At 33.9% G+C, this 20865-nt stretch overlaps 1 protein-coding gene across 1 annotated transcript in view; it reads right to left on the bottom strand.

Moving 5' to 3' along the window:
• LOC118205211 (nose resistant to fluoxetine protein 6-like) overlaps nucleotides 1-20865 on the bottom strand; it is a 103181-nt gene that overhangs the window by 13232 nt on the left and 69084 nt on the right. Inside the window, exons 7-11 of the mRNA XM_085824126.1 lie at nucleotides 20381-20474; nucleotides 16554-16649; nucleotides 12167-12332; nucleotides 10459-10538; nucleotides 9372-9491 (exon numbers count right to left, since the gene is read on the bottom strand). Coding sequence (XP_085680252.1) covers nucleotides 9372-9491; nucleotides 10459-10538; nucleotides 12167-12332; nucleotides 16554-16649; nucleotides 20381-20474 — 556 coding nt within the window. The remainder of the gene's footprint in view (nucleotides 1-9371; nucleotides 9492-10458; nucleotides 10539-12166; nucleotides 12333-16553; nucleotides 16650-20380; nucleotides 20475-20865) is intronic.

Below are 20865 nucleotides of genomic sequence, written 5' to 3'. Positions count from 1 at the left end.
TTTTAAAGTATTTTGATATATTGATAATGCTTGCCGACTTACAATAAATGTTAGTAGTTTGGTAATATTTAAAAAAAGTCGCGAAAACCGCTAGACTGCTTCCGATTAGTAATTTTTACCTTTTTATCTGTAGAAAACACAGAGAACTGTACCACGATGGTTCATGTAATATGTAAGTAGCTAAATTTTAGCTAAGTTAAAGAAAACATCCATTTAGAAGACAGAAGTTTCTCAGTTTCGTAGAGTTGCCTAAAGTTTCAAGAAATCTTCTAAAGTAAAATACATCGTTCCATCATAAAGCAGAAGATTTTTCCTTATATTAAAAACAGAAAGCTACGAAAAATACCACAAGTGAATTAAAGTAGCAAAATATTACGACAAAGTAACTTCAGGAAAATCCACTGATGAATCGTTGATTTAAATTCGAAACAATTAAGGAATTCTTAAGGCAAATGACTAAGCTGGTTATTAAAGAAGAAAAAAAACCATTTTAGATACTACCAAAATATAAGTAAAAGTCGTAGAGGTTCTCGAAAATTTTGAACTTTTTTTTGCTATGTGGTTCTAAAAACTTTTAAATTTCTAAAAGCTTTTAGAAGCAAAGATTCGGTTATTTACTAAAATCGAGATAAATACTATTTCAAAGATTCAAATAATGAATTCAATTCATATTTAGTAGTGGCACAAAAACATCTGTAGAAGAGATAATCTCATTATGTTTTTGGAAGCATTTTTGATTCAGATGTTGCAAAAGTTTGCCTTCAGGATGTGATGTTGCGTGGCCCCAACTTGCCCGCAACAATAGTAGTGACTGCTATGAATTGGAAAGTACACAAACTCTTAAGAAGGGTTTAACTCACTTTTTATTCCACTTTAGCAGTTACAGATGCGTTCACTAGACGCTCACAAACTACGCCGGCTCGGCGGTTAACTAAAAATCGAAAAGTACAACTAAAAATAAATAATCAGGATGAATAAATAACAAGGTCACTACCTACTAGGCTCTATAAACGTGACTAACTTAACCGCGTTCTAAGATACAGCTGAGATTTCAGCAAACTTTCTGAATAAGAAGTTGAAAGATTCAACTAACTGCCGAAGTAGGCGCACAGGCCGAAACGCGCGGTTCTTAAATTTCTACCTAGCAACCTTCACGCTCGTGAATCAAGAAAGCCCACTTACGAACTTGTTTCCCTTCTATTTAACTCAAATTACTTCTGCTAAATATTTGAATACTCTGCGCGTTCTACTAAAATTTACATACTCTGGCATTGGCAATTCCAGGGGAAAGTAAAGGCTTGACAGGAAAGATAGCTTAAACTTAAAATAAATGTTAGTTAAAATAAATATAAACCCTACAAGGATATGAACATCATTTATGTTTCTCTATCAAGAAGACAATGTTTTTGACAAATTCCTCAAAGGAAAAAACTCTCTAGAATTACATCTGGTAATTGGAAATGCTACGCAAGTACGCATATAATTCTACTGAATGGCGTCGTTAATGATCTAGTTCTACGTTTATTAGATTATAGATGCTTGTGAGTGAGCAGCAGCATGTCCTGAGTGGATGAAAAACTGTAAGTGAAAAAAAGTAGATGCAAATTATCGTTAGTGAAGCAGATAGTAGATTGTTTGTGTTATGTAGAGATCTAGGAGGCTAAACAAAAAATGCTTCCTGAGGACAAAATTATTTCATTCAGGGACCGTGCTTTTTGCTTACATGATAAGCTAGACAAGGAAAACTTATACCTTAGATCTACAGACGAAGCTTGAGAAATTATGATATAAAATATATTAATTCGCCTTCTTACTCTGAATTTCCTCGGAATTGCTGCTAAGTCTGAATAAATAATTGTACAACATTAACTTAAACACATATATTCTAATAGCATATTTCAATTAATTAATTCGCATTGTAAATTCACAGAGTAAACTTTTTCCTGCGGGAAATACTTTAAGAGTTACTATCGAAATTTTGGTAGTGGAGGACTTATGACATATTTAGTAAGGACTATCAGGTTCAATGTTCCTTCTAACCTTCTTCGGGAACATACAAGGACCTGACTCGGAACAGAGAGCTTACTAAAGCTATGTTCACTAATTGTAGTAAGTAGACAGGATACAGACGAAGGGTATACAAAACCCTTTATTTTTCTCTATATACAATAACTTCCGTACTTCGGAATACAATGACCCGCCACTCGGGGTCTAACGTAAAAAGTAAAAAAATAAAACTAAACTCTAATTTAACTTTAGAATAATACACGTGGAAGATTGGCCTTATAATAAAAGGAAGCGTATGTAGCACAGAGACTGTGAACACTACAATACGTTTAATTTATCAAGAGGATTAAAACCTCTGGCCTGGAAGGCGAACAGCAACTGCGTAACTTCTAAGGTAAGCGGCCTGCGTTGACTTACTGCTTCCTCTCTCTCTTGCTTGGCAAAAAGCCACAACTTAAGTACTTGGCGTTCGCCAGACAAACTTTGCATAAAATCCTTCACGCTTATAATTCTGGCCGGAAGTAGAAAATAAGAAGTGATAGTAAAGATTTAAAATAAAATAAACGTTAGTAAAACTTAAGATCCTTACATACTTCCCGCCAGAGTTAATTAGTTTGAAACTGAGGTCTAAAACGACCTTGTTGAAAACTTTTAGCTCTAGAATCTAACGCGAGGCCAACCTTTTACAAACATAACTTCGCTAGAAACTAGAAAATTTAAAAGAAAGAAATTTGTTACAATAGCAGCTCCCAGGGTATACAACAATCTTTTTTTTTCATCTGTACTGCATCTAACCAGGAGCTTTTATTCAATTCTGGTTCCTTCCAGAGATCTGGAAGGAAAACTAGTTTAATGAAATGTTACACAATGACATGGCAAGTAACATATAGAATTATACTGCTCTTAACATTCTTATTTCATTCATCACTATTTTAATTATCTCTCCCCGTGCTCTCTGACATGTGTTGTAAAAGAACACCAAACACGAATGTGTTTCTGTCTACGTGTGCCACACTTCCTCCTACAATCAAAACACTAACGTGTTAAAATTCAACATAACGAGACCTCTTAACACACCCTCATTTCAACTCTAAACCCTGAGGTACTATTCTAAAAGTGGCTAACTCTAAAGTGTAGCGTCAGAGAGCCTAACTACATCATTCAACCTTTACCACATATTCGCCATGATTTAATCTTTACAGTCACACGAATAACAAATTTTTAACATTACTTTCACTTTTACCATATCACGGTATTTCTTAACATTTAAAATAACAGTTCACATGTATATAAGAACATATCAACATGCCGTTAATTTTACACATTTGAAAACATACATTAGTAGTACATTGTTAACTTCTATTCTTTTCAAAGCAAGTGCCAATTCTTTCTACATTGAAATAATACTACATTTCAAAAAGTCTTTCAGACTAAAACTTTTTTTTTGCTAGAATGTTTTAAATAAAATTTATACAATAACTTTTTACAATATTTAAGTCTTTACACAACGCTATTATACATCAACTTTAGTTTTACGCGCGAGTAATTGAAAAACATAATACGAAAATCGGTCACAACTCATTTCTCGCCCTTTTGGCGATAAAGGTAGACCTCGCATGAGGTAAAACTTCTTGAAATCTGCCACTTGCAGTAAGAATGAAAGATTAACTTAAGTTTGCAGAGTAACATAAAATTTTACTTATCTTTGTAATATTCGGACATCCTTTTCTGGGCCCAGTCTTTAAAGGTACTGCAGATAGTAGCTTGGTTTATCCTCCTTCTTGTACGGGCTCGCCCTTCAGTGCTTTCCTCTGGAAGCTTCCTTTTTTCACCAGTACGGCCACCCTTGAATACTTTCCTTTTCTCCTCTGCTTGTGGTCTTTGCCGTTTGATGGCAGCTGGTCTTGGCGGAACCGGGAAATTTCTTTCGTGTTCTTGCTTGGACCTCGTTGCTGGCCGTTCAAACTTTCCTTGAACTTTTTCCTCCGCCGCTGATGGCCCTTCCGCAGTTCGGCGACTTTTGCTGCGGAGAGTTCTGTCGGATGAGTAGATCTTCCGTTTTAAAGCCGGGTTATAGTTGCCGTCATTTCTCCTGGTCCTCTTCACATACGTCGTCCTTCTCCCTTCTTCATTCTTGGGGTGTTCGTGAACTCTGTTTTCTGGACGGTGGAACGGCTTCTTTTTCTTGTTACCTTCCATTTTTCCGCGGGGCAATTTTCTTTTCACTTGCTTCTGTCTCTCATTGGCTTGCCCTTGTACTTGTCGTTTTTTCACCTCTGGAACTTGTACCTGCGGTGTCTGCCGTGCCGGATCCTGCAAAAGATCTGAAAAGATTTGCATTTTATTACGATCGAAGTAGGGCTTGATTTGATCAATGTTTGCGGAACAGGTTTCACCATTTCTGGCTTTTAACACTACAACAGCGTGAGTTATTTTTTCTATAACATATGGTCCTTCAAATCGTGGAAAAAATTTGGCAGTTTTATCTTCTGGTGCTGAAGAAAGTGAATGCTTAATTTTTAAAACTTCATCCCCTACTTTATAAGTTACTCCCCGTCGTTTCAAATCATAATATAATTTCTGTTTTCTTTGTGCTACTTCCGTATTCTTTTTTGCTTCTTTTATTAGTTTTTCTATATCACCCATTTTAAATTCTGGGGCTCTTTGTTGCACATAAAATAGTTTATCTAACGGTGTTATGATCTTTCTGCCTAGAAATAACTCAGCAGGAATTTTGCCGTTGTATCATGTTTTGCGGTCCTAAGAGCGAAAGCAAATTCATTGACATATTTATCCCAGCTTTTATGAAAATTTTTAACATAACTACGGATAATTTTCACTATATTTCTGTTGACCCGTTCCGCTATATTTGATTGCGGCCGATACGGGACCATTTTTAAATGACGTATGCCCAGTTTTTGGCACATGTCTTCAAATATATTACTTACAAATTGAGGACCATTATCCGATATAACTTTTAGGGGCGCCCCGTATTTTAAAATATATTTATTTAAAATAGAATCGGTAACCAATTTCGCGGAGGCTCGTTTTAAGGGAACAATTTCGGTCCATTTACTAAAATGATCAACCATAACAAGGAGATAGCGACTTTTATTTAACTGACTTTTTGGGAAAGGGCCCAATATATCGATGCCAATTATTTCATTTGGAAATTCGGATTTAATACTATTTAGAAACCCGGCCGGGCGGAAATTAATATAATTAACTGCTTGACATGTTGGGCAGGACTGGACATACGCCCTTGTTAACTTTTGCAGTTCAGGAAAGTAGACTGCCTCGCGTACGCGTTGGATAGGTTTTCGAATACCAGCATGAGAAGCTAAAGGGCTGTCATGGAGCTCATGCAGGATATTTAATCTAAGACTAGCTGGGATAACAGGTCGAAATTCGTTGTTGGAATTCGTAGTTTTTGTATAGAATAATAGACCATCTATTAGTTCGTAATGGGCCGCCCTATTTCTTATCGCCACAATATCTTGGTGGCTAAAATTTTCAGGATCCTTCAAATACTCATAAATACTTCCAAACTCAGGATCCTTACCCAGTTCTGTTATTACAGTTTCTCGGGAATTTATTGTACACGCTGTAAGCATTGCAATTTTTACGGTATTACCCTGTTCGTCTAATTTAATTCGTGATAGGGCATCTGCTACGATATTTTCCTTTCCGGGGGTATGCTTGATTACCAGATTATATTCTTGCAGCTTGAGTGCCCATCTTATTAACCTTGGGGATAAATTTTTCCCTGAGTACAATCTAGTTACCGCCGCATGATCAGAGTATACTGTTATCGGCGCCTTTCCAAAATAGACTCGGAACTTTTGCACTGCTAACAGAACTGCAAGTGCCTCTCTCTCGGTCGCGGAATAGTTTCTTTGTGTTTGATTTAAAGTTCGGCTAAAAAATGCCACGAGCTGCTGATTTTGCGAAAGTACCGCTCCTACCGCATAATCCGAAGCATCCGCTGAAATTTCTAAATTTTCATCCTTTTCAGGAAATTTCAACACAGGGGCTTGCGTTAATGCTTGTTTTAATTTTTCGAAAGCACTATTGGCTTCGGCCGTCCACGAGAATCTTTCCTTTTTCCTTTTTAATTTTAACAATGGCTCAGCGATAGCCGTAAAATCTTTTATAAAGGACCTATAATATGAACAATGTCCTAGAAAAGAAGAGAGCTTCTTTGCCGTGTTTGGAGTCGGATACTTTTGTACAGCGATTATTTTTGATTCATCTGTCTCGATCCCTTTTTGAGATATTTTGTAACCTAACTATTTTAATTCAGGGGCTGCAAATTTGCACTTTTCGACATTAACTTTTAGACCGGCCTCATTTAATAAAGAAAACACCTGTCTTAAATCCTGTATATGTTGGTCGAGATTATCACTAGTAATAATGATATCGTCTAAATAGATAAATGTGGACTTTCCAAGAACAGGTCTTAAAACAATGTCCATGCACCGCTGAAATGTTGCCGGGGCGCCTGAAAGGCCAAACGGCATACGCAAAAATGCATAAGTGCCAGACTTGGTTATAAAAGCAGTCTTAGGCACGTCCTCAGGCCTCACCCTTATTTGAAAATAACCAGTCGTTAAGTCTAAAGTCGTCATAAATTTGGTTGATTTTATGTTCCTTAAAATTTCTTCTATGATCGGTAACGGATATACCGGATATTTCGTTATGGAATTTAATTTACGGTAATCAATAGCGAATCTCCACCTTTTTGGATGCTCCAAAGGATAATCATTATTTTTCTTACATAAAACCACCGGGCTAGCATAACTACTTGAGATGGGCGTTATGATCTTTTTACGTAGCATATCATAATATGCCATTCTATAATTTTTTCCTTATTCTTATCATACCGGTATGGTTTTTGACGAACTGGCAATGCATCTCTGGTGTCAATACTATGGTTAGTAACCTGAGTAAATCCTGGAATATCACTAAATAACGAAGCAAATTCACTTACCACTTGTCGGATTCTATCTTGCTCGTCATTAGGCAGGTGGTCAAGATTTAACCTTGGCGGTTCAACCTTTTCTACACGCACTGGTTTCATTGTCAGCTTAAGGGACGCTTCATTAAAATCTAGTGTAGCTTGTGCGCCTGAAAGAAAGTCTATTCCTAAGATCAAATGTGCTTGCAGATTCTTTACTATAAAAAACATCACCTTTACTTGTTCGTCCTTGATACGGATATACAAAGGTACTTTACCTACGCACTTACATTTTTCTCCTTGCGCCGCTAATACTGTCGTATTATCCGCATTATATATGCGGTATTTGCGAAAATACTTTCTAAAAAAGACTTCTGCCACAAAGGAACACTGCGCGCCGGTATCCAGGAGTGCGGTGGCCGGGATATTATTCACCAAGACTTCAATCTTCGGAAGAGTCAAATTTTTCACCATTACTGTATTTAACTTGTAGGAAGAGGGGTTTTCGTGGCCTTCCGATTTCAGCACCCTCTCGTCAGCAGAAATCCGTTTTAGTTTAAATTATTTTTCCTTTCCGTGCTTTCCTTCTTTTTCCCCTGGCCTTGAGACTTTTTTCCTGGGTTGCTATTGAACTGTCGACGTTCGCCGGCTGTTTTTGAATGCTCGGGTTTCCTTGCCCACTGATTCGCTTTTTCTCCGTAGCCGTATGCTTGAGTTTGCTGTAGTCTTGGCGTACCAAATTGGTTTCGCTGTTGATATTAGCGTCTTCTTTCGACGTCCGCCGTTCTTCTACTTTCAAACTGGATTGCTAGCTCAAATAACTTTTCCAGTGTAGTTGGATTTCTTAATTCAATGAAGTCTTGCACTTGGGGTAGTAACCTCGGCAAAATCACTTGAATTATTTCAGGATCCGGACGGTTTCCATACAAGAGCTTGAAAACGTGAATTTTTCTTAAAATAAAGCTCGAGAGGTTTTCGATTCTTTGTTGATATATACTAAAAAGTTCCGTTTCTAATTTCGCACGATCCCTTACAACAGGGAAGGCTTTTAGTAGGGCAGTCTTGAAATTTTCGTAAGTATAGGTGGGACTTCCTGCTTGACCCAAGAGACTCCTGCCGATACATTTGAACCAGTTAAGCGCTTGGCCCCTCAAAGCGCTGGTAGCTAAGGTAACTTTTTGAAACTCGTGCACGGGGAAGAGCATGAAGTGGTCATCCAATTTTTCCAAAAAACTGGTTACCGGTGAGTTTCCGTTAAACGTTGCTTCTGGTTTCATCGAAGCGCGCATGGTCTGGACGATGTAACCGAATGCTTCCAGGGCGGCAGCTGGCATTTCTGGATTCTGAGCCGTTTCTGCAGGCAGCACAGGTTCTTCTTGAAACTCGGCCATGGTTATTCTTCTTCGTTGGGCGCCACTATCAGGTTCAATGTTCCTTCTAACCTTCTTCGGGAACATACAAGGACCTGACTCGGAACAGAGAGCTTACTAAAGCTATGTTCACTAATTGTAGTAAGTAGACAGGATACAGACGAAGGGTATACAAAACCCTGTATTTTTCTCTATATACAATAACTTCCGTACTTCGGAATACAATGACCCGCCACTCGGGGTCTAACGTAAAAAGTAAAAAAATAAAACTAAACTCTAATTTAACTTTAGAATAATACACGTGGAAGATTGGCCTTATAATAACAGGAAGCGTATGTAGCACAGAGACTGTGAACACTACAATACGTTTAATTTATCAAGAGGATTAAAACCTCTGGCCTGGAAGGCGAACAGCAACTGCGTAACTTCTAAGGTAAGCGGCCTGCGTTGACTTACTGCTTCCTCTCTCTCTTGCTTGGCAAAAAGCCACAACTTAAGTACTCGGCGTTCGCCAGACAAACTTTGCATAAAATCCTTCACGCTTATAATTCTGGCCGGAAGTAGAAAATAAGAAGTGATAGTAAAGATTTAAAATAAAATAAACGTTAGTAAAACTTAAGATCCTTACAGGACAAAAAAATCAAAATTTTTCTCTCAAATAATTTGAAATTTTTTTCGGTCAAATATATACGTATTATCTTTTCAAATACCTTAAGATAAGGGTTATCCAAGTAATGGTCTTGAAAAAAGAAATCGATTTATTTTGATAAAAATGAGAGACATTTTAGCTGTGTGACATCATAGATCACATTAGTCAGTACTGATAATTACAGTTTCAATTATAATAAATTTAGTTACAAGCATAACAATAAATATAGTTTATCATAAGCAAAGTAAGTTTTAAATGCTTGTTAGAAGTGTTTTAGAGGTTTGTTACCAAACTTTAGATTTTTTTACAAAAAACGCATTAGTTCTTTAATCAAAGCACATATTAATAACTTTAAATCTTTCTCTATATTGTAATTTAAGCGACTTACTTTTCAGTAAAATAGGCAATATATGAAGGTGGAAATTCATTTTTCAAAGTAATAATTCCTACTGCTGCATTACAGCCAGCTACTGTTATCACTATTAGAAATATACCAAACTTCGCACTCCTGTAATAATAAAAAGATTACATTTAAAAGTACTTAAAATAACTGCTCATAATCATAAACATTTTATGAACATTTGATAACGCTATACATACACCTCTTAAATATCCTTTACTAAATGACAAAACTTTTATTTCTTACGGCTAGATTCCCATAAATTTTCAGAATAATTTTCATTTTGTACATGTAGGCAATAATTCAGTGCGGTGCTTAATAGTAAGGTCTCATAGTATTTTTTAGAAGTTAACCTCTTAGAAGAAACCAAGCTATAAATTTTATTTTTCAGGATACAGGATGTAAGAACATAAAAAGAAAGTTTAGCATTTAAAAATAGTATGCATTATATACCTTATTCACAAACATCGATTATTTGGCTTTTAATTTGCCAACCCTTGGTCGTAGATATTTTCAGATACGAAACTGTTTTAAAAGAACGCACATATTTATGTTTCAGATTATTTATTAAAAAAATTAATTTCGTAAAATTAAGGAATGCAACTTTCATGCCTCTCCAATCTCTGTTCAGGAAAGCTTAAAGAAACTATAATAAGCATTGTAAAAAATAAAACTATAAAATGTGGTTACTGTAGAATAAAACTGACCAAAACATTTAATTTCAAAATTAGGGAATTTTGAAGAGATTTTTAACTTGCCATAAATTCTATATATATTGACAGATATAAAACTGAACTAATTCGAGGTTGAGGGTAGCTGATGTATTAAATATTTTAATGGCAGTCATAGACTGGACAAGAAAATTACTTAACGTGTTAGAGCCAAGTTTCCAGAACCATTCTGAGCGTGAATTTATTAAATGGTGAAACGATCAGCTGTTAAACAGATACCGCAAGTTGTCATCTGTACAATTCTCTATGACTCGGATCATTAAAATGACATATCGTCTAATCATAATTGAACTTGGTATTTTATGATAGAAAAAGATTTTGAGTCATTAAGCTAGTTGACTTACTTTGACAAGATCCATGCAAATAAAATTCCAATCAATGTCAATTGAGCCAAACAAGATACGTACCACAAATGAGGTAAACACTGAAAGAAAGGCATTCTATATTACACACTGGACATACATTGCACATGCATTTTAAATTTATTATGAGTTGCTAATTTTCAGCAGCCCATAAAATTTAAAATCATGTACTGTCACGAAAAGTTTTAAAATCGACTACAGCATTGTAAGTTCTGCATTCACTTATTACAGCAATTTCAGTCGTGTTCATGTCATTAATTTTTTTTCTTTCTTTTTTTTTTTTACCGCGGGCTTTTGTCTTTTTAGCACTGGCCACTCCTAAGGCCGGAAGTGGTGGCCATTTTATTCTGGAGACATCTAATAGGCGGCCAGCGTTACCTCCTATGAGAGAACATACAATTTACATCCGTGTCTTCTTCGGGATTCGAACCCGGATACTTCGGTATTGCAGTCGGCTACCCTAACCACTATACCGTCCGGCGGCTATCATTAATTACTATGCTCTTTTTAATCGCATTTTATCAATAGTCTAATCACTATACTCTTTTTTATCGTATTTTATCAATAGTCTAATCACTATGTTCTTTGTTATCGCATTTTTCGCATAATTTGAAGACTATGAATAAAGATTTTGCATAGTTCCACCCTGGTCGGTATAGTAGTTAGCGCTGTTGCCTGCCATATCGTTAGACCTGGGTTCAGATTTCGGAGAAGGCTTGGATGTTTGAAAATTTATAGTATTTGTATGGTATGGAGGCACTTAAAATATGCATGTAGAGCCTAAAATGGTTTCATGTGGCTTGGCGGTACGACAGGAGGAGTGGGAGATCTTGGACCCGTCTACCGAGAAATTCTCCATCAAAACTGGGGTGGAGCAGGAGAGATTCATGCTATTATTTACAAGGTGTCCAAGACTTATGACAAAGTCATACACAATTCTGTGCTTCTCTCCATGATGAAATTCGAGAACTGGTTCTAATGCGCCAGAGAAGTGAGATAGGTCACAACACACACATTGTTGATCGGACATTATATCATATTTAAAACATAAAAGTAATTGAGAAAATATTGAAAAGAATGATGCTAAAAACCATTTTCACATCTTTTCAAAATAATGTTTCATTTTTTCTTCCTGTTTTCTTCTTGTATGTGTTCTCAATTTCTTATCAATGTTAAAAGAACATGGATTGGAAAAGCACAATAATACATAAATGTATAAATTATTAATTAATTTAATGAAAGTCCAGTGCAAATCACATAATTTTAATTAAGCTGCTTCAGGTATTATCTGCTAAAATGAAGGATATACTTTGGTATAATTAAATTTGAGTATTATAAAATACAGATTTCAAATAATAAACTTTTTCATGAAAAATATCCTTACCTTGAAAGTTAATATATAAAGCGTATCAGTGACCTTTACTCTACAGAATTCAATTTTTCGTAATTAGGTAGTCTAGCCGTTGCATAATTAAACCAAAAATATATCTAGCTGATGTATAACTAAACCCAAAGAATATCTGGCTCTCATATACATTTTATTAACCTACTTAAGAGCGCAATAAGTAGGATCTCACTCACTAAATATTTCTATATGATCTCAGCAAATATGCCTATTACTACTAATTATGCATTTCTACTGTTTTTGAAATTAAATCAACGAGAAAGTAAAGCACTTCAGTTTTTTTACCTGTTCCTTCTCTGAAAAGAAATTACTATACATTCCTATGTGTGCCCATGCATTTTCTTTACATTTAGATACCGTCTCACCTAAAATTTCATTCCAGAAAGGTCCAGATCCTATGAGTGGTAGCAGAACTGTGATCCCAAGGCAAAGCAGCAAAGGTAAACAAAGCCTATTTAATGCCAAAAAAATGCATGGATTATATTGAACGATGAATTAAATAGAAATGCAACAAAAAATTGCAATAAACAAAACTAGTCCAATGTAATCACATAATCAGAGCTAATAAATGCAACCATCGTGAGGTTGCAGTTATTATATTCATTATAATCAAATGGTTGTAATTAAAAGATTAGTTGTTAAATCAATGCTTTAAGATTTTTGTGTCCGTAACTTATTTGCCATCGAATTTAAATGCATATGCATAAAAAGAAATTAAAAATTTTTACGAGAAGAAAATGTTACCTTCTTAACCCTTTAACTGTCGAGTTATTTTGATGATTTGGGTACACAAATTGTCAAATTATTTTATTGGAAAAATCAAATGTTTAGTACAAAATAAAATATACTTAAGTAGTTAAAAATTGATATTTTGAAGTACATGGGTAAAATTTTTAAAGTTTTGTAGCCACTGCGTATTTGCTTGAGGCGGCTGCCACTACAACATGGCAGTTGTAAAGTTCGCTTCTAGTGGAGCATTATTTTCTAAAAATGAAAGAAAATTAATTATTTTATAAAAAATTAAGAAATGAAAAAAAAAATAATAATAAAAATAAAAGTGAATACGTATTAGTAGTTCAGTAATTCAGTCTTGTGTGGTACAACTGGAAACACTTTTCCAAGCACAAACCAACTCCACAATCACTATACCAGACAGAACCGTGTTTCCTTCCTTATCTTTTTCGCATTTTTATCCTTTTTCGAACAACACACTTTGCAGTCTTGTAGGCTCACGTTTCACAGGAGTAGGAGGAATATAGGAAATAAAATGTCGTTCAGTAAGACGAGCAGGGTTATCTATTGTAGGTGGTCTGCCAACATTCTTTTGTCCAGAAGCTGCATCATCATATTTATGTAAAAGCTCTTCTACAACTTGGATTCGAAATTCTAAAAATGCAATACGTTTCCCAACTACATTTTTATAGAGTAAATATGAGTTCCAAATTACTTTGTCTAGTAAATGTAAAAATATCTTTTTATAATATTTTTTCTGACGTTTTCGGATTGTTGGATGAAAGGATATTTCCTAATCACAGCGATCTACACCATAGTTAGACTGTAGTCAGAAACAATCTTCGGCTTGAGTATATCTTCATTTTTTTTTTGAGGCTGACCATGGAAATATCATGAATACTGCACATCAGACACACAACTTTCATCTTCGGTTGAAGAATCTAAATCATCTATATAACGTTTCAAAGAACTGGACGCCATTTTACAACAAAAAGATACCGTGCACGTTGAACCAAAGAACTTATAACCTCACCTTTGAAATCTTCAGTAAAGTGCTGTCATCTATTGAATTGAGCGCACATTAACTTTTCCCGAGATACTGTCGGGTTTGACAAAGAAATGAAGCCGAAATAAACGTCTCCCGATATATATTCGGGTATAACAATACGATACACTCAAAAAAATTACCCCGAGTAATACTCGGCTCGGGCATGACAGTTAAAAGGTTAAATATTTTTTGACAAACAGCATAGAAATATTAAATTAATATTACAACCTTTATGCAAGCACGATATCATTTAAAAATAAGAATTATAGCATAGCTCTTAAATAAAACAAATGTATATGTGTATATAAACTACGATAATAAAACAAACCTTATGAGATACTGAAATATGTTGTTAAATTAATTAATTAGATTAATGCACTTCATAGCTTATGTTAATCATAAAAGCATATTTAGTTTTAGTTCTATCAGTAATTTAAATCTAAAAACAAAATACGATTCATTATAGTACAATTACAGTTAGTAATTCAAATTTAAAACAAACATTGCAGTAAGTCTTGTCTTGGTTAACAGTTCGCTAAAATTTATAATCTCTGAAAAATGGGCCTGTACTTCTGAGAAAATATACACAGAAGAATGAAATTATATGGAAATATGGGGTAATTGTCTAAGAGAGAGTTTCCTGTCATGGACCTTATAAGAGATAGACTAACCCAGTGGGCGGGGCGCCCGACACCGACATGTCGGCAAGAAAGAGTAGGGACGATCTGGTTTACTTTAACACTGAAACCTATGGCGTTTGTATCACATAACTCTTTTTAATTACTAAATGTGATACGTTGTATAGTGATGAGATTTTGAAAGCCACAGTTTTTTTCCAAATAGGATTTAATATATCTCATTAAAGCACTTTTTACTGAATTTCGCGCATTTTTTTAACGCGTAATTCTTGTACAAACATCTTTACTTTGGTAAAGCGGTGAAAACTCTAGGCACAAAATTTATAAACTTAATTTTGCGTAAAAATAAAGTAAAATTAAATAAGATTGATAGTACGTGATGCTTTGAAATAAATAAGGTAAAATTAAACAAGATCTGATAATTTTTTTAAAAAATTTAATAAACATTTTCAGGTAGTGATTTTCCAAACTATAATAACATTACGAAACGATCATATTTATTTGACTATATGATCATTAAATTATTAACATTAAAGTGGATTAGTTATTTTAATAATTCATAAATTTCGGAGCATAAAATTTTCTGAGCGTAATGAAGGAAAAGAAAAAAGATAAAATAAAATCTAAAAGCACTCAGATTTTATATTACGCCCAAAAGGAACCTTTTTTTAAAGTTTTGTGTGTTACCTATATTTATTGAATATCATGTTCTTCGCTGTAAACCACATACATTTGAAAACAGCATATCTTTAGAATTTCCGCACTGGAGATAAAACTGTTATTTTCCGTACAGTACTCACTCTGAAGTCGTTGAGTTTCTTAATCAATTATTCGTTAGTTTTACAAAATGTGAAATAGATTAAAACAAATTCGAAATTCCGCCGTCCAGATGCCCATGTTCGAGTGGAGGATTACATTATTCAAAATTTGATGGCTCTAGATACTGTCTTTTTTGTCACAGTGCGAGAAACATACATGTATTCATGCATATTCTTCATTATTTAATTTCTTTACATATAATACAGGGCGATAATATTTGGTAACAACAATTTGCAAGGAGACACGGACATTTATAGTAAAACAGCGAAAAATGCCGCTTCGAAACTAACAGCCTTTCTAGGCTATCGCCGCTTTGGGCTAATAAATTAAATTAACAGTAAATAAAAAAAAATCTTATGCAGAACTAAAAATAAATTGAAAAAAATAATCACTATAAAATACAAGCAAAACTAATTATTACGGTTAAATACAATTTTAATATTAGAATTAAATGTATAAAAATTTTTAAGGACTCAAATGTGTTTATCACTATGATGTATTATGAAATATAATTGAAATAAAATTTCTTTATAGAAATTGTGCTATAATACTCATCTATAATTTTAAAAAAGCAGCACAATTTAGAATTTTAAACGAAACTTTCGAAAATTCGTTTTTAAATATTTTAGTATTTTTTACTTATTTACACCAATAAAAAGCATAAAAATTGCAAGAGAAAATTGCTTGTTTGAAATTTTCTATTAGTTCAGATTTAAAATATTATTTTCTAAAAGAACTAGTTACAAATTTCCTTACAGCATAAGAAAAGCTAAAAAAATATCCAGCCCTGAAAACATACAATAGCTTTATAACTATTTGGAACGATAATAATGCTTGATAAATATGCTAAATTTTTAAAAATCAATCTCAATTTCAAAAATAAAAATATGTAGAAATTTTAATTTGTGAAATGAGGCGCTACAACCAGCTTTTTCTTGACAATTATACAAGCTACAATAGGCAACCAATGTTAAATTTCTGCAAGTCGTCCCTACTCTTCCGGACGTGATCAAGGTGACAGCCGGCAACGCCTCAGACGACGGAGAAAACCCGTTTGGGTTAGTCTATTTCTTATAAGGTCCATGTTTCCTGTAGACTGGCTTTGCTTACTTATCTTTGTGAATTATTTAGATACTTCTTCATTAAAATAATTCAACATGAAATAAAATAACGTTACATGTAAATGATTTTACTTAATCTGTTGAATAACGCTTATGGATTCGTAGTTTAAAATATGTTACGATTTTAAATTTAGATCCAGAAATCTTAATAGTTTGAAATCACATACGAAAATATATTTTATTCGAAATGGAATAACATTTCCTCTTGAATGGTATATGTAAAACTATACCGTCACATTCTAGACAAGTAAATTCAATGCTCCCTCATGATGGTTGCAAATACTTTAAAAATGATGGTGTAATTTATTTCTTACCTGATATAATTTTTGATTACCAAGTAAATTACATTCACGCTAACGTCTTGGCTCTTGCTTGAAGAATACCAAAAAGGAAATGTCAAAAGAAATCCACTGAAAATACATTACAAATATGCCATAAGTTATATATTACTAGTACATGACGTTTATTGATGATGATTATCAATATAATATGGCATATAAAAATAAAATAAGCAACTAGTGTGATAGATTATAAATAATAAAATCTGCAAAAATAGAGCCTTGGAAAATCCTTCCTGAAGTTATCCTAGGTTTTAAGCAGATAATCCAAGTGTGCTTTGTCATAGTCTAATAAATGCAATGCACCCATTCAGTAACTCTGTAAAGAGGTATATAACATGTACTCTCATGATCCATGTAGTCGATCTTTGCGTTTAGTAAACACCTAGTTGCACTAAAAACTCTTATTGTTTTTAATAAGTTGTAATAGAAGTATGTGAGACTTATTTGTAATATGTGAGACATACTGCTACCATCTGCATCCTAAATTTATTTTTATCCGCAAGAAATATAAACTGGAACTATTACACGTGCATCACCGTCTTATTCTACTCTCGAGCATTTGAGATCTGCAGTTAATCCAGAACAGTGTTCTAACTTTGGTAATCGAAGTAGACTGCAGCATGCTTCGTAATTTCAGAATTTGTATTCTTTTACCTGTGTCCTAGTTCTGCAGTATAACATCTTATAGTGGAGTTTTTCATTATTAGTTGTATGAAAAATCCTTCAAAGCTTGAAGGTTCCAACCGTATGATTACAGATTCTGAAAGGAAACTTCATATAAACTTTTATATATAGCAGAACATAATCTAATATTATCAGAAGGATACTTTTAAACTGGTTCATCAATTCAACACTTGACTTAAAATAGGAGGTAATTTCTTTAAGATAAGGAGAGCTTATGGGAATGTTTAGCTATTTAACAAAATTTTAATCCCCTGTTAGACATACTGTAAGGAATTAACACCATTTTTCGTATATGCCTTTTGTAGCTGAAAGTCCTTTTTGTAGCTGAGAGTACAGTGAAGCTTTGTTGAATCTTTGGTTAAAAATTCTCTAATGGCTTTGTGTTGTCCGTTGAATTAAAAGGTTGTACAGTAAATCTTCACCAACTTAGAATGATTAACTAGACTTTGCCTTTCCATATCCTCTCCATTAACGTGGGAAGATGTTAAAATTAAGTGATATAAATACCAGCATATTTGTCGGGTAATCTATAGACATGTTTCCAGATGAAGACTGCGAATTTTTCACGGTTTTACTTGTCCTAAACTTTCAATCTCTCTCAAATCTTATATCTATGTATTTTTGTTTAAAGCTCCTCCTATCACCTCTCTTCAGTTCGCTTCACTCTGCTACATCAGTGTTAAGATTCAGACTGTATTTAATTGCTGAAATATTCTTGTACATATAAGTTAAATGATGCATTTGAATTTTCTTTTCTTTTTATAAATTTTTATTTTAATTATATTTATTTATTTATCTATTTATTATATTGTGGGGAAAGGCAACGACCATAGTTGATAACACACATTTATTACTATTTACAAATATAGATTACATTAGGATTACAATTAATGAAAATGGTATACGAGCGATCGAGCGACGTCTGCTCCGCTTGCCAGCTAATCCTCGCCTTTTCCCGAAGGCGGGAAACACATGCTGACGCAATGCATACGTCACACAGTAGGGGATTAGGGAATATCATGACATAACATTTCCCACATTCTAGTGGAAGCTTCCAAATGCAATAAATTCGCCACTGATATAAAATCTGATAAAGAAAAATCTTTTAATAGAAGTTCTTTATGTTTTGCCAAATCGAAACTGTCCGGGAACGCGGCAAAATTTCGCATTCGCTTTCGCGAAGAATGATCAAAATCGGAATATCCGAGCACGGTATTAAATAATTTAATAACTCGTGTTGTGCCATATTTAAGAGAATTCGCTATCAGTGGGGTATCACCTAATTTTAGGGCCATAGTTCTTTAAACAGTAAAATAGGACAATATGAATATGAAATAGGGTATGTATGAATGAGAATTAAACAGTATAAACACAGCTTAAAATCGTAATACTAATAAATTATGAACTAATTAGGGAAAAATGGGCCTACCTAACTTCGGGGCAGTCCTTATAATCCAATATACTATATCTTGGCCAATCCAATGTAATCCAAAATCAAATTTCGATTTAACGTCCAAAATCAGAAGAATGGACAAGTAGCATGTAACATCATTCACATAGTATGTCGTCCAGCTTGAAGAATATTAAATCGTCATAAAGGCACGTCTTCATTCACATACGTCGTCTAGCTTGAAGAAGAATATTAAATCGTCATAAAGGCACGTCTTGCCTTTGTTAGCTTTCTGAACGTCTTTAGTGATTGCTGGTGTCTAGGGTTCGATTATAACGCATGCACAAAAGGCACGGCCGAGCCCCCAAAATGTGGGGAAAGGCAACGACCATAGTTGATAACACACATTTATTACTATTTACAAATATAGATTATATTAGGATTACAATTAATGAAAATGGTATACGAGCGATCGAGCGACGTCTGCTCCGCTCGCCAGCTAATCCTCGCGTTTTTCCGAAGGCGGGAAACACCTGCTGACGCAATGCATACGTCATACAGTAGGAGATTAGGGAATATCATGACATAACGTTTCCCACAATATCGTTACTTTCCTTTCTACATAGAGTACTATACTCTACATATAGTATTCATTGCAAACAGCTTTAACGGCTAAAGAAGAAAAGAACAAAAAATTCATAAAGGATTGCAAAGGCTTATTATTTTTCAAGGCTTAAAATGGAAATAGAGAGCTGAAAAAATCTATCTCCTCTTGCATTAAACATCAAAACTTCCTGTGTTAAATAAGAGCGGAGTGCAAAAGGGAGAAGAAAAGTTCATCTTTCAAACAAGACCGTTTGCAGATTCGAACTTCTAACGTATCTCTTCTAAAATAGTTGCCGGTATAAAAATACATTTTTACAATACTTCTTTATTTAAAGGATTTTCGGAAAATGCTTGTAGGGCAGTTCTATTTTAAACTTAAAATTTATTAGCTGGTCATTGTCGAAGCTACTTCCATCGAAATACATAAATTTGCTCGGGCTCTCCTGTTATTTCTGGAATAATTGGTAAAAATGTTTCTTTTGTGTATGTCCCAGATTGCTCGTGGCTTCGCTTTGGCTAGATAGAATTTCCTAAAAGCGTACATTTCTTAAAACCATCTTGATAAGAGAGAACAGCAGTGTTACAAAATGAGAAATATGACAAACTAGCTGCGGCATCTGATTTAAGAAACCAACATTACATCGTTTCAAATGCAACACTCAGCCCAACTACTAAAAGATACCTTAACTGCATTTGCACTCCTACGTTAAATACATGTTAACCCAAACGATGCCACTTTATGATTTCTTCTATAAGGTATAGGGTAATATTCTCTGACAGTCAAATTCCGTTATTACAGATTACACGTAAGCCATATAAATTTTCTTCTAACTTTTTGAAGGAAGAGGTATTCCGAATAATAGTAGATATACTGCATTGCAGTACGTAATGCAATAACATGCTTTTTAATGACAATTAAATATAGAATATTATCAATATATTTAATGAATATTAATCAATATATTTAATGAATATTAAATATATTGTTTTAAATTGATATATGCACGAAAAACTAGTTTCCATTTTACCATTCAGCTATCATACAGTATGATTTTCCAATAGATGCGAATAATATGTAATATTATTTTCTATTACGTAATGCTAATATGTTGATACTCACTTGCACACAAACAAGGCATCATATGCTAGGGGAAAGCTCAATATGAAACTAAAATAATACTGTTCCAAGTAATTTCGAAGGTATTCCAATGAGCCTGGAGAAAAAGAATTAACTACATTAGGTAAATATAGTATAATTCATGTTTGTTTTATTTGAAGAAATATTCGGAATACCTACGCACAAAAAATCATGAATTAAAGTGAAAATTAATATTCTAGGAGTTTCCACGTTTAAATAACAAAAATTTAATTAGAAATCAATATTGAACTTACATATTAGCTTAAGGCTGAAAGTTAGTTAATTAATCTCCGCCACAAATATATGTTCACAAATGCATTATCATCTTCATAAGTTTCAGCCTGATACTCATATTAAATTTGTAATATTTTTGCTTCCTGCCTCTGAAATCAACTGTCTCCTATTTTTAATTATATTTCAGTGTGTAAATTATTGAAGTAACCTGCTTTAAAGATTTACTTTGTATA

Source organism: Stegodyphus dumicola, chromosome 9, assembly GCF_044657685.1.
Source record: "Stegodyphus dumicola isolate Sdum_Otavi_A_Nest chromosome 9, ASM4465768v1".
In the NCBI taxonomy this organism is placed as follows: domain Eukaryota; kingdom Metazoa; phylum Arthropoda; class Arachnida; order Araneae; family Eresidae; genus Stegodyphus; species Stegodyphus dumicola.
The sequence above is the reverse complement of the archived record's forward strand: the minus strand, read 5'-3'. Positions and strand labels throughout refer to the sequence as shown.